The 16,989-nt window shown below is 40.6% G+C and overlaps 2 protein-coding genes across 3 annotated transcripts in view; both read left to right on the top strand.

Annotated features, from left to right (window-relative positions):
* Window positions 1–8,947: 8,947 nt before the first annotated feature.
* LOC128497669 (piggyBac transposable element-derived protein 4-like) lies at window positions 8,948–10,168 on the top strand. The gene has a single exon (XM_053467832.1). It carries the CDS (start codon window positions 8,948–8,950, stop codon window positions 10,166–10,168), a length of 1,221 nt encoding a protein of 406 aa, XP_053323807.1.
* Window positions 10,169–11,912: 1,744 nt separating this feature from the next.
* Window positions 11,913–16,989, top strand: part of FBXL7 (F-box and leucine rich repeat protein 7) — a 103,836-nt gene continuing 98,759 nt past the window's right edge. For both annotated transcript variants that reach the window (XM_053466313.1, XM_053466312.1), the window contains exon 1: window positions 11,913–12,404. In XM_053466313.1, coding sequence (XP_053322288.1) covers window positions 12,371–12,404 — 34 coding nt within the window. In that variant the 5' untranslated portion in view covers window positions 11,913–12,370. The remainder of the gene's footprint in view (window positions 12,405–16,989) is intronic.

The raw sequence follows: 16,989 nt of genomic DNA, 5'->3' as shown, positions 1-16,989 counted from the left end.
ACATCCTCAAGGGTTATGCCCATTGTTTACAGAGCCAAGATTAAGAACATAACATGGATCATGCACCTATATGGCTCAACCTTTTTCCATCCCCCTCACCTCCTCCCCTTAAGTGATGACACTTCCCTTGTTCCTTGATCAATAATTATAATTTGAATTGAGCAACCATGGCACAGAGGTGATCCACTAAACAGCTAAAAATAGGAGCGCCTCTTTGATGGCCCCTTTTTAACACACTCCTAGATGATAACCCAAATATTATCTCTATGAAGCAATGTATAACTATATTACGTCTAATACCTGGCAAGGATTCTTCTGTGTTACAATCTTACCGCTGTTTTGAATCAAGGTATTAAACACCTAACTAAACTTATGGCAAATCGTCTGCAGCAAACACTCCTTTTTCTACTAACTCACTACTAATTGGATTTTGTCACAAGATGCAATAATGTTCAAGGGATTACAACAGCATTGGCAGCTGTAATACTGTCCCACTCCTCCTCAAGGTCAAACTCGATGGTCCTCAGTTTAGATACTAAGAAAGTATTTGACGCAGTGGCTTGGCCACAAATCTGCAACCTTCAATTTTGACATTAGACTGTCCATTTAAACACGTGCTACCTACTTCACTCTTAGGTCTTGTGGGTAGTGGGTTGTTGTGAGGACAACAGGTGCCAGATCAGGTTGTAGTCGTGATGCAGGGGAAAGATCAGGCCCAGTGCATTGCTGAAGGCAGGCAGATGGTGATGTGTCCAATTCAGAACTTCTGCCGACTATAGTCTTATAGTCTTCCTGTCATGCAGAGCCTGTGTTGGGCTAATGCAGGGGTTTGGCGTTGGAAGGGTTAACCTAGCCAGATGTATTTTACAGCCTACAGCTTGCCTTCTTAAGCCACTCAGACTGACTGACATCTTGTACATGCCAGAGCCCTATCATAAATTCAGTCAGGTTCAGCTGCAGTAACCATTAGTGGTAACTCCCCTATGATATGGAATTTAGGGTGAGGGTTTTCTATGCTGGGTTTGGGTCATCTTGAGGGCACAATGGAATCTGTCAATTTTAACAAATGTATGTTAAGATGTAGCTTGATATTTGTGTGGTAATAAGGGCTAGGCCTGGGACACTGGAGGGGCAGAACATCTCACCAGAGAATAAAATTGACTGTTTTTTGGAAAATCAGAGAACCTCTCTATGGATTTGGATCACTGAAAACCCTAAAACTCAACAAGGACATTGAGGTTCACGCAGATGACCTAATTAAATTTTTCTGTGTTTCTCCTTGTTTATTTTTACAAACTGTTTTGTATACTAAATACTAAATCACATTTTTTCGTATAATTTTGTACATAAGCAGTTACTTTTGTCAGATTAAACTACATATTAATCTAGATTGTAAACTTGTTCGAGCAGTGCCCTCCTCACCTGTTATTATTATTATTATTATCTTTTATTTATATAGCGCCAACAGTTTACCCAGCGCAGCGCTGTTGTTTCTGTAAGTCAAATAGTTATGTTATATGCTACTTGTTATGCCCTGTCTAGCCATTCTACAGCGCTATGGAATTTGAGGGTGCTTTATAAAACAATAAATAATAATTATAATGAATACAGTTTCCGCCTTTGTGCTCTAACTGAACTCCACCTTCCGAGAAAGCCGGAATAAATCACGTTACTTAACTGTTTTACTTAAATTGGGTTTTATAAATTTTTGATTGGTTCAGTGTGTTACTGGGCGTTACTGAAACGTCCATAAGCTGTACTCATCTTAAAATATAACTTGGTGGTGGCAGCGTATTACCAGTCTGTTGTGGTTCTGTGGTGTGCTTAAGGGTTGAGTGACCAAAGGGCTGGTATTATTAACCCTTGCACACCGACACCCTATGTGTCCAGTTATCCAATAGCTAACCAGGACACTTTTTGTTTAGGAGCCATCTCTAGGAAATCCGTTAACAGGCAAGATACAAACTGTAGCTAGGGACACACAGCATTGAAAGTCCTCGGATGGGACACAGTGGCTGGATAGCCCACAGACAGGACACATGACTGGATAGCCTACTGACGGGGGCCCGCCCATTGCAAACAAGCAAGCATCAGAGTTCAAGCAGGGTCAAGCAAGGTGAATAACCCTCACACAGGTTGGTGAACACACAGCAGGATATCCCAAAGGCAGATTCCTGAACGCACAATAGGATAGCCCACAGGCTGGACTCACCACAGGAAAGCCTTCAAGCAGGGCACTTGGACTGATGGCAGGGAAGGCTGGCAGTCAACAGTAGACCAGCTAGCGGCAGCAGACCAGCAGAAAAACCAGGCAGATGGCGGCATGCTGTCCAATAAGCAGTACAAAGGATGTCGCGTATCCAAGAAAAGTTGCAGTTCAAGCCCAAGGTCAGAAACCAGAATATCAGGATCAGCTGGGTACCAAGGGAAAAACATTAGAACCAGGTCAAAGTCCAAAGCTAAAAGTCAAACTCAGAAGGCAAGATAAGATGCAGTAAATTACTAGCTCAGTATACAAGGTCAGGGACACAATGCTCTAGCACTGAGGCTTGGAGAATTCCTGGTTTATATAGGCCCATAATGAAAGAATGAGGGGCAGGTGTGACTCAAGAGCATGCAGCTATAATATGTCCATCTACAGAACAAAAGAACCAGCAACTGAAAAGCTACCTGGTGGTGTAATGATCAGGTGATTTATCTACCATGCCCAAGGTTGCTGGCATGAGTCACTGTGGTGGTTTTCCAATTGGTTTATTAAACATGTTTACTTTCTACATTTTCAATTTATGTCATAATAAACTGGAAATATAAAGTAATGTCTTAATGGCCTGCCAAGCACCCGTGTATCTCTGAGTATGATCAGATTAGAAGAGAGATGTGATTTTACAATAATCCATTGTGAAAAAGAAGCTTCACTGACCAGTCTTCCCAAATTCAACTCGGAACCTTCTATTACAAAATAGGTTCTTTTCTTAAATGTAACCTCAAACCAAAGAAAAAAAATAACAGAACAACTTCAAAGGCCTAACCAATGTGTGGTTCTTCCAAAATCACTCACCAAAAAATATAAACATCCTAAATTCTTCAATCTTAATGCCAAACCATTATTTAATTTAACCCTACATTTTCAGTTTCTTCCTGAAAACAGCTACATTTTACTGTTGGAATAATGTTATTCCACTCCTGGAATAACATCTGGCCAAATAATTAGAGGCTTTGGAAACAATAGGCTAATTTGTGTAAAGTCCCTGTACATACTATTAAATAATTCCACCAATCTTACATTACTTAAATCATTTCCAACAAGTATAATTATAACTTTTTTTTGCTGATGCCATTTCATACCCAGACATATATTTTGTCTTTTAGGTTATAATGCAAATTGTGTTGAGCAGCAAAATCATAGCTCTTTCCATATTGTCACACACAAGTGTTTTTTTATGCCCATCAACGTATGAATCCACTATTACCGTAATAAATAAATTGAATAATTGCTCAGAACATTCAGGTTTTATATTTCTAACTTGAATGAGTTTCCAGAAATAAATCTATAGTTTACAGTCTAGACTAACAATAGCGAGCCATCCATGAATGAACAACTATCTTACATGTGTGTGCATGGTGGTAGTTATTTTTTATTACTCGACTATCTAAATCTAAGAATTCTCTACTATTGGAGTACTTCAGTGGTTGATAGAACAAAAAAAGACCAGGGTGTGGACAAACGCACAGTAAGCATGTACCTGGGCAGGGCTAGCATTAGCCTAAGCCTCAATTACAATCAGACTTCTAATTTTTTCAAAAACGATTCATATCATTGTAAGGTTTTGTGGTAAACTGGCTCATTTATGCAACCCAAGGGCATGGTACAAAAAAAAAGCATAATAAACATTTCACATAAAAAACAAGACATATTTTATTTTGTTTAATTATGATAATTGAATTGAAACATTGATTTACTATAAACTGTTCTTAATGGTATTCCCAATCTACTGTTAGAACATTTTACACAGCTGTTACATCATGCTACATAATTAAACTAATTACATTTGTAATTTAAGAACATTCGGGGACTATGACAGAACTATGTGTATGTTTTAGCAAGGTTATTACGTAACCTCTAAAAATCTGAAACATGGGCATTAATTGATTTCTAATTGTGTAGGTAACTCCTATTCTGGTTAAAGAAAAACAAACCCAAAATGAAACAAAAGGCATTATTCTGAATCGATAATTGAACATTTTTTTTAATTAGAAGTAAAAGACATATTAAAACGGAGACGCTTGTTAATCATTGTTAATGATAATGGTTAGCAGGTTCATAGATGTAATAATTACCGGACTAAGGATAAAAATCATGCTGGCCTTTCTGCATACCTGGAAACTCTCATGGTTTGACTCAGGGTCTCCGGGTGAAGGGGCAGATCTCTGCTTAGAGCTGACTCCTTGATATTCTAAACGTTGGACGCCCCTGAAATAGGTAGTACTTAGTACCAAAAATTGTACATTTTGGAGATGCGGTCATGAAGCTGGATCATAGATTCATATCTGGTGGGCTTGTAGTAAAATATGGGCAGGCTGGGTAAAGGCTTTTCAAATAACTTCCACCTTACAGGGACACAGAATCGGCCCCTCTCCACAGATGGCATTATTACACCAGAATTGGAGAAGGATAAAGAAAAAAACAGCAGTGGTGATTCTACATATTCTATTAGCAATTACATTGATACTTGCTAGGAAATGGAGGAAACCAGTCCAAATTACTTGGGAGCATATTAGAAATCAGGTTAACTTACAGAAATCAATGAAGAAAGGGTACTATAGTAAAAAAGGGAATACTGAGAAACATGATTCAATTTGGGGTGGTTAAAATATCATAACAAATATACGCTGAACGTTATGTCTGTACATTGTGTCTATCGTGACAGCTTTGTGTATCAGATACGGATAATATATCTATTTTTGTTATAATTTTTTTTCTTCTTTTTATATGCTTGAGAATGTTGCATAACGACAACACTATTGAGTTTCAATAATTTATTCCTTTATCTGATTGTACTTTTGTATTTTAACAAACATTAGGAAAAAATTTGTAAATACAAAAAAAGTTACATGAGGTGGAAAATGATACTAAATACATCTTCAGAACAAAAATGTACACTTTGCAGTCTAACTGCACTTTTGACTAATATAAATGGCCAATTTTTTTTTGTTTTCTGCTCACACATTTAAAAATAGGACAGTTTCAATGACTGAACTAACATAAATCAATTCCTTAAAACTTAAATTAGCTTTTACACACCATTATTATATCACTCATTCCATTGGGTATTGTCCAATTTATAATGAAAAGAATACCAACGTAGTTGTAATTTTCTGCTAGGTGCGTATTCATACAAAGTCATATTCTGGATTTGCAGGCATTCTGCTGGTTTCTAGTTTGTCAATGTCACAATTGGCTTTATCTAATAAAATACTGGACACTTAGCACAAGACATATAGGGTTTATGTACAAACTAAAGTTATAGTGCAAAGTTTGAAAAGTATCCGTATCACCACAGAAACCAATGCCTAATGTCCCCTTAAGGACAATGGGTGGTCCCTAAACCCATTGAAAACACTGCATTTTGAGCCCGTACCGCTTTGTCGTTAAGGGGATGTTGGACTTTGCAATCACTTTTTTGGACCATAATCAGTCTGGTTATGGGATGTACCTTTTATGGAGACAAACCTATCACTAAAACAAGTTTCTAGAGCAAGCAATCAGTGCAGACACCTATATTGTAGATAATTTTAGTCCAATTCTTGTATTTCTGTTGTGCATTGACTGAAATACATACCTGGGAACATCCCAGGGTAGGCTACCCAGAGCTCAGATTCTTCTGGGGATGGCTTGTTGAAATGATGAGACTAGTTACACATAGGAGCAAGACTAGCCGCAGACAGCTCTAGATTTGCAAATATAAAGTATTGTCACATTGACCAAATTAAGGAGATCACTATGCATCAATAACGTCACATCATTAGACCTTGATGAGCTGACATTTAATATAGAGCATTTAAAAAAACTTAAAATTGCATTTAATTTGTTTTAACATTCAACATGTAGTTACAGTAATTGATACCTTTTAATTTAGTAATTCAAGTTATTTCTGCTTTTACTGTGAATGTCATTTAACCTATAAAATACATGTCACCCCATAACTGTTACATTATATGATTACAGTAGTAACATACATGAAAGCATAATTTTCATTGAAATCAAACTGTTTTCCAGACCATAACACATAAATTATCCCTAAAAGCATTTTATGTTGGTAAACCTTTTAATTCTAATGTACACTTACACGTTTTATTTCATTTTCTTTCCGTGATATGTCATACCACTAATGATTTCCTGCTGGGTTATTTCCTGGAACTTTGTAGTCATTTTATTAACTCATGGTGCTTGCTTACACCACCTGTTTAAGGCCAATTACTATCTTGTTTGTTGTTTGTTGGTACAGTTGATTCAAGGATCATGAAAATTAAAGAGAAACAGGGCCAGACTGGAAATAAAAAGCAGCCCTGGAAACATTTGGACACCAGCCCCATATATTTTATCACGTGGTTGATGTGTAAAAGGTTCTCCCTTAAGGGGAAAGGACTGTGAACCTTATGCTGTAGAGCATAAAAAATTCAGGCCTTACAATTAAATTGGGTTTCACAGACTCTGAAGAACCCAAACACCATCCAAGTTTCTGTGACTATACCTTTGTGATGAGATATGCAGACTGAAATAGATTAAGTGACTACAAATTGATGAGGGTGTTGTATTTCCGGATAAGAAAAAATAGGTAGTTCAATTTATGCCTACAGTAAGTGCCAGGAAACAGATGACCAAACACACATATCAGGACAGGCTCTGCCACACTGACACCCAAAACAGGACAGGCTCTGCCCCACTGACACCCAAACACACACACACCAGGGCAGGCTCTGCCACACTGACACCCAAACACACATCCCCGGACAGGCTCTGCCACACCGACACCCAAACACACACACCAGGACAGTCTCTGCTACAGCGATAACCACAGTAGGACAGACTAGGCCACAATGAAGCATAAACAAATGTATTTCTCATACTGCTTTGTTAACCCTCCCCTTTTGTATTTTTACTCTCTTGTGTACTGATGCCCCAGCCAGGCCCCTTTGTGCATTTGTGCCCCCACATCTATTAGTATTGATTGTCATGTGTATTGCCCAGAGCCAGCCCCTCTTTAGTATTGATTTATGTGAGGCCTCAGCAACCCACTTGTGTATTGTTGCCCCTACTGCCATGTGTAATGCCCCCAGCCACCCACTCCCCGTTTGTATTGATGAATGTGATGCTCAGCCACCCTATTTATGTATGCCTCCAGCCACCCCCCTTTTGTATGAATTTTTACTGATGTACCAAAACAGCCACCACCTGTGAATATGAGACGTCTATCACCCCAACTATTTTTTTTGCAACTAGTGGTTTCCTTCCCCTGCAGAATGCTGCTCACACTGGTCTCTTCCGTCGTGACTGACTTCTCCTTGTCACTTCTGTGTGAGCCCAACCCCTTGAGCATCACATCGTGTCTTTAAAGGGGCGGGATGAAGAGCCTCACTGAGGCACTAGGCGGCAGGGCGCATTTATGACGGCCGCTTTAATATCATTAGGCCACTTGGAATCCCACGACTGCACAACGGCCGCTTGGAATCTTGGTCTGCCAGCCCACAAAATGGCTGGCCCTCCAAGAAATCTCTGTTTCCTGGTGGGCCAGTCCGGCCCTGAAGAGTTTAACTATATAGCAACTTGGTAGCTTACATACTTTGTATCTATCAAGCATGGGTTCCTTTGTTCATTTACCAGCAGCTTGGCAGCCAATAATCCATACTATGTAAAGGTATAGTCTTGTGCTTTATCAGAATAGGTCAGAATAACTTGAAAGTGCTCGTACTGCACTTTTAGGTCCCCATCTTGAAGACCACCCAGCTATTACATGTAAAAAAATGAATAAAAAATAAAGGACTTAGGGCAGGGTCCAGAACATAACCAAGCTCACATAGAATTTATGCAGGAGAGGACTGGCAAGGGAGGCAGGAGGTGCAATTGTCCCTGGACTGATTGGGTGGTTTACTTGCATTCCCACCTAGGACTTAAAACTAGGTCTTAAAACATAATTTACACTCAATTCCAGCTCTCTTTATGTCTTCCTGCTACAGAGCCTCTTGGGGAATGTGCTTATATGAAGCACATTAAGTATTATTATAGAAATCAGTATTATCTACTCAGTAAATGTCCAAAATTGGACAAAAAAAAAATTAAAAACAATATTAATATATATATGTTTAAAAGCAATCACACTCCTATCATGCCCAGGTTCTAGCCTTTTTCAGAGTTTGCTGTAGTATTTCTGTGTGTTTTTTCCCCCACACACATTCTATTTACAGCTCCTGGTATGTGTCAATGTCGAACAATACCCCAATATGCACTCAGCAACATCTCCTGAGTACAGTGTTACCATCCATGCATATGTTAGGCTATTGAGCGGTATAAGGCTACCTTTGCAAGGTGTGCATTTTTTTTAATTTCGACATCTGGTCAGTCTGTGCTCATGTCCCATTTTTTAAGACATCATTAAACCCAACCAATTTGATTTACCCCATCAAATCATACGGGTTTCTCTGATGGTGACATCAATGGGGAATTATTTTTACATGTTACCAAATGTTTCTTTTTCGTATTTTTTTTTAAATGTATGTTACTCTTCACATTGTGAGGGGGAGGGACCCTCTTGAGAACCTGTTTATTTTTTAGAGAGCGCCGTCATCTGGGAAGTGTCACTGAATGCCTCGCTATCGAGAGTGAAATGACAGCGATGTCAGTGTCACAGTTCCTGTGACTATGATAGTCTCCCAAACTAATATTTATGCAATGAATTACACTGCTCGCCACCCAACTTTCAGCTTCTCCAAGCAGCAAAACTGGGATCCAACGGATGCCATGGAGCTCTGCCGATTTTGGGCCCTTGGCCTTTGCATGGGCATAATAAAAAAAACCTCTATACGCTCCTACTGGAGCAAAGACATTGTTATGTCTACCCCCATATTCTGCCATACAATGCCTAGGTTACATTATGAGATGCTGTTACATTTTCTTTATTTCAATGATAATAGCCAGTGCCCCCCAAAAGAAGACCCCCAGTATGATAGGCTATATAAGGTACAGCCCCTGCTTACCCACTTTCCGGCCAGATTTGCCGAGTTGTATACCCCCCAGCAGAATTTGACCATTGATGAGTCTCTCATGAAGTTCAAGGGGAGACTCACGTTTAAACAGTACATACCATCAAAACGCTCCACGTATGGAGCTAAGTTCTACAAACTCTGTGAGAGTGAAAATGGGTATGTTCATGCATTCCAAGTCTATGAGGGAAAGGACTGCCACCTTGACCCTCCTGGTTGCCCAGAACATCTGGGAACCACTGATAAAATTGTGTGGGACCTTATACTACCCCTGATGAACAAAGGGTACCATCTGTACCTTGATAATTTTTACACCAGTGTCCCTTTGTTCCGACTGCTTTACTGCTTCGAGACAGTCGCCTGTGGAACTATAAGGAGTAACCGCAAGGGGTTCCCAGCAAAATTAGAAAAGACCTGGTTAAAAAAGGGGGAATTCTCTGCTCTGTGCCAGGAGGAGCTGCTGGCACTTAAGTTTAGAGACAGGAAGAATGTGTGCATGCTCAGCGCCATCCATGACGAGAGCACTATGCGCGTTCCTGTCCGTGGCAGAGCTGGGGTTACTTTGAAACCAGCGTGCATCAGAGCTTATAATAAGCATATGGGAGGTGTGGACCTGGCAGACCAGCTGCTACAGCCATATCTTATCATGAGGAAGTGTAGGGCGTGGTACAAAAAGGTGGCAATCTACATGATGCAGATTGCCACCCACAATGCCTTCCTCATTTTTAAAAGGTCACACTCTGGAGGAAAAACTTTTCTCCAATTTCAGCTCCAGTTGATCTCCGAGGTGTTGACTTCTGATGCACCTCGCCCTTCAGCAGGTCCAGGAGTGGGAAGGACTGCTGAAGCCCACTTTATTTATAAAATCCCCCCAACAATCAAAAAGAGAACCCCCCTAAAGGAATGCTGAGTGTGCCAAAGGAAAGGCAAAAGGAAGGACACTTCATTCTACTGTCCTTCTTGCCCTTCCCAGCCGGGATTCTGGGTCGGCGATAGTTTTAGGGAGTACCATGCTGCTCTTGTTCAACCCCCCAGCAGCTGCCCATCCCTAACTTTCACCTGCCCCCTGTTAACCCTGTTGCCCCCTTATAGTTTTCATATAAAGTGCACTGTGTAAAAAAAATGCACCCAAAAACTTTGGCAGAAAATGGTAAAAAATTGGCACAAAATTTCACCTGCCGCGTTGCCTTGGGGGTCTACTATTGCAAACAGACTGCCAAGATGGGGTAAATTAAACTTGGGGACTGCAAGGGGGTCCAAAAACAGACGTGGACCCCTACAATCAAATGGTCCAAATTCCACGTTTGAAAGCTGAAAATTGCACGTCTCCTATAGGACCCTATAACTAGAGAAAAGCCTGGTATATGCATAAACTGGAGGCACCGCTGTACTGGGGGGACACAGCAGAATGCAAAATGGGGGGTTTTGTGGCAGCAGCATCCACCAGGTGTACACAATTCACAAAAAATGTTCACTTTTTGTGTAAAAAAAAATGACAAAATAATGTTACTCTAACTTTTGGCAGGAAATGGTTAAAAAATGACCACTTGAAGAGGTACAAAATGCCACCTGCCGCGTTGCCTTGGGGGTCTACTATTGCAAACAGACTGCCAAGATGGGGTAAATTAAGCTTGGGGACTGCCAGGGGGTCCAAAAACAGACATGGGCCCAACATTGTCCAAATTTGTTCCTTTCAATATATGATCCATAACTAACAAAAATACATGAAAATCCTAGGCATGTCAGGTATTTCCAATCCCAGGACAAATATGTGAATGTATTTTGAGGCAGTTATCTTTAGTTGCCCTAGTTTTCTATAGATTATGTTTAACAAAACTGGGGGGAAAAAAACATTTTTTTGCATAATTTCATCCATTTTGCCCATTATAATAAGAGTAAACAAAGGGTTAATTCTCTAAAGATGGTTTCAAAAGAAAGCCCTGTGTGTCCTTAAAAAAAAAATAATATATAATATGCGGGGATTCGTTCAAAAAACAAGTGTGCAATTCTGTTTGAACGCACACATAGCTAAAGGTAGCAAAATGGCTCTTGTCCCAGAGAAACATTTAAGAAAATAAACAATTGTCCTTAAGGGGTTAATGGTCAGGGGTGGCACAGGCAGAAGTTTAAAAGGTAGAAGTGGCAAAGGCAAGCTGCTTAAGGGGCAGTGCTTTCAACCCCCTCTGGCTGTTAAATGGCAATTTGTATTTAGGGCGTAGCAGACAAGTTTGTCTTGTGGAGCTAAGGAGCCTTTCGTCTTGGAGCAATTCCAGACAGCTAGGTTATAAATCTTAAGGGTTGTATTCCTTCCCTCCTACCATAAGCCCTGCTTCTTTAGGATGGTCACCTTGACCTGGTCTGCTGAGGTTCATCCCTCCCAGACACCGAGAAGGGGATCTGTAGACGTAGCAGCTGGTTGTTTTGAGGCAGAAATCCATTTTTCTTCCATTGTTTTATTTGACATGTGATGCTATGTAGCGCTCCTGAGGGTATTGCAGGAGTGAGGTAAGGGGGAGGGAAGGAATCGTGCCTGACGTGTGGGTTGGGAGGAGGCAAAGGAGGACCGGGGGGCTGCTGAACCTCCTACATTTGACGAGAGGGTATGGATGTTGGAAGAGTTTTTCTTCACTTTGAATGTAGTGTGTGAGTGGATGCAGCAGACAGCAGCCTCCCAGCCTTCTTCTCTTTAATGCCCCTGGGTGGGGGGATCTCTTAAAGCAACACGTAGATGCAGAGACGTCCTTCCAGAGTGGATCTGAGAGGTGATTAGGAGTGACAGATACAGGACAGATCTGTTTGCATTCACCAGGACAGATAAGCCCTGTCTTCCTCCCCATCTCTCTCCTGTGGATTATAATGTCACGGATCTGTGTGTGTAAATCTCCTTCCACCGCAGTCTGGGGGCTGAAGCCGTCTGTGGATATCGCACTTATTCTGGGGAAGAGCCTCTAATCTGCTGTGATTTGTCTGTCCCCCTCCCCATCAACTTTATTGCTTGGGGGTCTTTACTAAATTAAGGGGGCCTGTGCCATGGAGAGTTGCGATGTGTGTATTATTGTTTGCCCGATGGAAATACCCTGCGTCTGTGTGATAGGAGCATGAAGCCATCAGGATGGGAGCGAACAGTGGCAAATACGGCAGTGAGGGTGAGTAACAATACTCCTACTTACCCTCTACCCGAGGTGGAGCCTCCTCTGCTTCATTGTTCTCAGGAGCTCCACCGATGATTGTCTTACTGGGTAGATCACTTACTGTCTAGAATTTGCTACTTTTTGTGTCAGATTATCCCTTTGCAGGACATATTTTTGCTTACTAATCAGATTCTGCTCGCTTTAACCCATGGGGAATGGATTACACACCATCCTGGCATTCAAGGGGTTAAACGCCGTTACAGTATTGCCTTTATGTATACCTACTAATGAGTATCTGTTTGGAGGTTTGCACAATGATATATGAAAGTTTGAAGTTACCATTACTTTAAAATAGGAGGAGAGCCCTTGTATGTAGTCGAAGTTATTTGCCCCATTGTAGGGTAAAAGTGAGTTATCAGAGTGTAGAATGTGATTGTCACACAGCGGCTGTCCCCTGTCAACCATGTAGAGGGGATTCTCTTGGTAGAGAGTTTCCTTAAGTTTTCTTAAAGGAATGTCCAGCTCAGGGCTTTGTCTGGTTAGAAGTGATGATAGGCAGGAATTACACTATGTAATGCCACTTGTGGATGTCATAGCATTCAGTTTAACGCTTTAAGTGTCAGGGGGTAGTTGTAAAGCCCATCATGTATGCACAGATAGGGTTAAACTGGAAAAAAAAAAGTTTTTTTGTGAATTATTGCACAATATAGCTTGCTGTTACAAATGAGGATGTATTTACAAATTTTATACTTTGTAGCTTCCATCATAAATTATTTGCATCATCGTCTTATTTTGTACTAGGACAGCTGTCCCTGTATTTGCAGTTGTCCCTTATATGACAAACTGAGGAGCAGTTTCTTGCAGACAGCTATTGGTATATTTTTTTGGTGGCTTACAAACTTTGGAGCACACCCTGTCCTACTTTAACTACCTCTTAAGTTCTAACAGTCAGACTCCTTCTGGTGATCAGCTGTAGCTCCTCCTTGTCTTAAGTGTCCAATCACATGCACTGGATACTTAGATGGACCTTCTGTCTTAATGTGGTGTAAGAGATGTTTTACAAAAAATTATAATGTTTTTTGGTTTTTGAGAGAAAATTGAATAAAGAAAAGTTGATTTGACATGTTCTAGCTAAGTGGTTTATGTAGGCCATTGTAAGGCCATGGAAAACCCACCAAGAAACCCAAACTTCCCGAGCCATTTTAAATAGTTGGGTGTACTTCTTTTTTCTGCCTTCCAAAATTGTCCAGATACAAATATCTCTCCATCTGTAGTTGGCTTCCACTTTACTCAGCAAGCAAATTAAGAATCAGGGGAAAGGTAGGTTATCCACACCCCGCAAGCTATTCCTGATCTAGTTATTTTATTGAACAGAAGTGAAAGAAGATGCTTAAACATTAAGTCAGTTAATATGGGAGACTGGCAAAAGATTGCTGAGATCACAAAGCTGACGTTCTGTGATAAATGTCCCTTTTCATTTGCACCACCAGGTGGTGCATGTGCAGATCACATGAATGATCCTCTTAGGTGTCAATGGTACCTGTATTGAACTCATATCTTCAATGAACCTCTTGGAGCAAGAAGCGGTCTATTAACTCATATGCCTATAAAACTGCCATCAGTTCCTCCTAATACTAAACTCAATTAATGCCTTCGTACTCCTTAAAAGCTGTCCAGTGGTTCATAGGCTGTGTGGATTTCACAAATACTGGTGATGATGATGATGATAAACCCACATGGTGCTATGTATTGCACATCTCACAGATTTTGCTGTACGGAATCCTAGCCAAACTTTATTTGCTTTGTGGTATGGCCTACAAAATATCTCGTACTCCATGTTACCTATAGGTAAATAGTTTTAAATGGGCAATACTGTCAATCCATTCACATCGGTTGACACATTTGCGAGCTTAAAGTTGGAGACAATATGCTAAGTAAAAAGGTAAACATGGTTTCTGTGCTCAAGAGGCCCCAATTCAAGGGATTCCTTGACACCTCTCTTGTAGGCAACTGGAATCCACCTTGCCAATTTTTTAACTTGTGTTTTTGCTATTATAGCTACATATCTGGATGTGGCTCTTCTCTTGTTTCTTTGGAAGATATTTGGTTTCCTTTCTGTAAGCAGCCCTGTGTCTTAAGTCATTTTAAAAGTAGTCTTTTCATTATTGGACTATCTCTTCTGACTGGGCCATTCCATTGGTTACTATAGCAATAAGTTTGCACTTTTTATACATAACTCCTTAGTGTCCTTTCCCACTACCGGCATATTATATATATATATATATATATATATATATATATATATATATATATATATATATATATATATATATATAATGCCTGCATTATTTGTCAATCAGTTGTTATAGAATTCACTTTTACAATTATGTACCAAAGTTATAGCAATGTAGTATATGGTGCATAACAACATGTAACAATGAAAACATTGCTCCAACGCTTTAAAAAAAAACTTTTTCCAAGGTAATTGTGTATCCCACAATTCCTCCACATACTGCTCAGACCCTGACTGCATTCCTTCCAAGCAGCGATAGAGCAAACCCCTGGAGAGGGAGCTGAAACCAATGTGTTCCAGCTGTTTTGTGTAAATGCTACCAATGTAATTTCTCTCGACTTCAGGCATATACTTTTTTTTTGGCTCAAATGTACATGAAGTTTTTGAGGAGGAGCGGTTGGGATGGTCAGCTTAAGAGAACTTTACAAAGCACATCAACTCAACGGTATATATTTATTTTACAGAGCTTATTGAAATTTGCAGCACAGGAGAACTTGTATAAACACACACGCACGTGTGTATGTATATATATATATATATATATATATATATATGTATTAGTACATTATCAATGCAGCCGGAGACCAGTTTAAATTGCTGTTTTAAAGTCAGTTGTTTCTAGGCCTGTTAGCTAGATGTGTGCAAATGGACCACGCATTTTTAGATTCAGCTGTAGCGTGGTCTGTACAAAATTAATATTCAGCTCCCCAAATAAAAACAAAATACTATTAATAAACAGAATAGTATGCCTATTGTTATAGCATACCCACTAATAGTAACATTAAAGTATAGCAGAGTCATTGCAAATACTACTAGCTACATTGACTTGTTGGTACCAAGGCGTATCATAAAGGATGTGCTCACTAAGAGAAGTGGGCCTAAGTTGGCCTTTGAAGAATTATGAGTGAGTTAAAGGCAAACTACCACATTTGCTCGATTATAAGATGAACCCCCAAAATGTGAATATTAATTTAGAAAAAAAACCTGAAAATAAGACTACCTTATAAGAAAAATAGTTTTATTAGTAAATATATTTAAAAAAAAAAACTATGATTGAGAAAAACAATTTTTTTGTTTTTATTTCCTTTTATTTGCCAACCTGCCCCCGAGTTATGCGCATCTTCCCCATGGCTTGCTATTCTACCCCCTGCTATGCCTTATACCCCCCCTATATGCCACTCTGCCCCCTGATATGCCTATAACCCCAATATGCCACTCTGCCCCCTGATATGCCACTCTGCCTGCCCCAGATATGCCTTATACTCCCTATTTTTCACTGTGCCCCCCAGATATGCCTTATTCCCCGCTATTTGCCAATCTGCCCCCTGATATGCCTTATACCCCCTTATATGCCCCCCGACTTACCAATGCATCCCTAGACTTGTCCCTTGTGCTCCAGACTCCCTGGTATCAAGTGGGGTCAGTTGGTGGACGTCTGCACGATGTGCACAGACCACCTCCGCTGCTAACCAGGACTTCGGCCGTGGCTTCTATGACGGAGCTCCGGCATGGATGCAGTGTCGGGTAGCAGCGGAGGTTGTCTGTGCGCATCAGTGCGCAAATGTTCACCGGCTGCCAGAGAGGAGGATCCAGGTCTCTTGCAGCGCTGCAGGGGATCCTCCTCTCTGGAAGCCGGTGAATGTCTGCGCTATGCACGTAGACAACCTCTGCTGCTACTTGTCACGGACAGGGCTATCGGCCGAGCCGTGACGTGGGAGTACGGGCGTAACAAGGGTCAAACGCCAACCAGACTTCCGGCGCGTTTGGTCACTTTCCCCGCAGGGCACCAAGCAACCACCACCAACCCCAACCAGTCACCCCAAAACTCCCAGTGTAAAACACGCTGCCACCACCAAGAACTTTAAAACCGGGCGTCTTAGGTTACCCAAAAACAATTAGACTGCGATAACTACACAATCCCCAAACTGATATCTATATAGTTAACCGCTTAGTAACGTGACTTATATGTATACAGAAGGCTATCTCTAGGCTGAGTTCGATTAGAGAACAAAGACAGAACTGATTAAAAATGTTTAATCTGAGCATAAAATGGGTCACAGTGCTGTTATACAAAAATGCATATAAAAAGAGACATAGACTAAAATAGTACAAGTACAAAACAGTGTAAATTAAAAGGGATAAAACAGAGTATCATACCATACTTCCTTGGAGCCTTGATGTTGTCTCTGTGATGGTAAAAACAGGCTCTTTCCCTTACCAATTGCCCACCTTTTTATCCCCCCCCCCTAAGACCGCCCTTTTCCTGTTACCTGAGCAAGGGGATGGGAGTAGGGGGTTCAGAACTAT

The sequence above is a fragment of the Spea bombifrons genome, chromosome 5 (genome assembly GCF_027358695.1).
Source record: "Spea bombifrons isolate aSpeBom1 chromosome 5, aSpeBom1.2.pri, whole genome shotgun sequence".
Taxonomy (NCBI): domain Eukaryota; kingdom Metazoa; phylum Chordata; class Amphibia; order Anura; family Pelobatidae; genus Spea; species Spea bombifrons.
This window is presented reverse-complemented; position numbering and strand designations above follow the sequence as displayed.

Excerpts from the sequence above, each read along its gene's own strand:
- LOC128497669 (XM_053467832.1), top strand. The coding sequence starts at position 8,948 with ATGAATTACACTGCTCGCCACCCAACTTTCAGCTTCTCCAAGCAGCAA.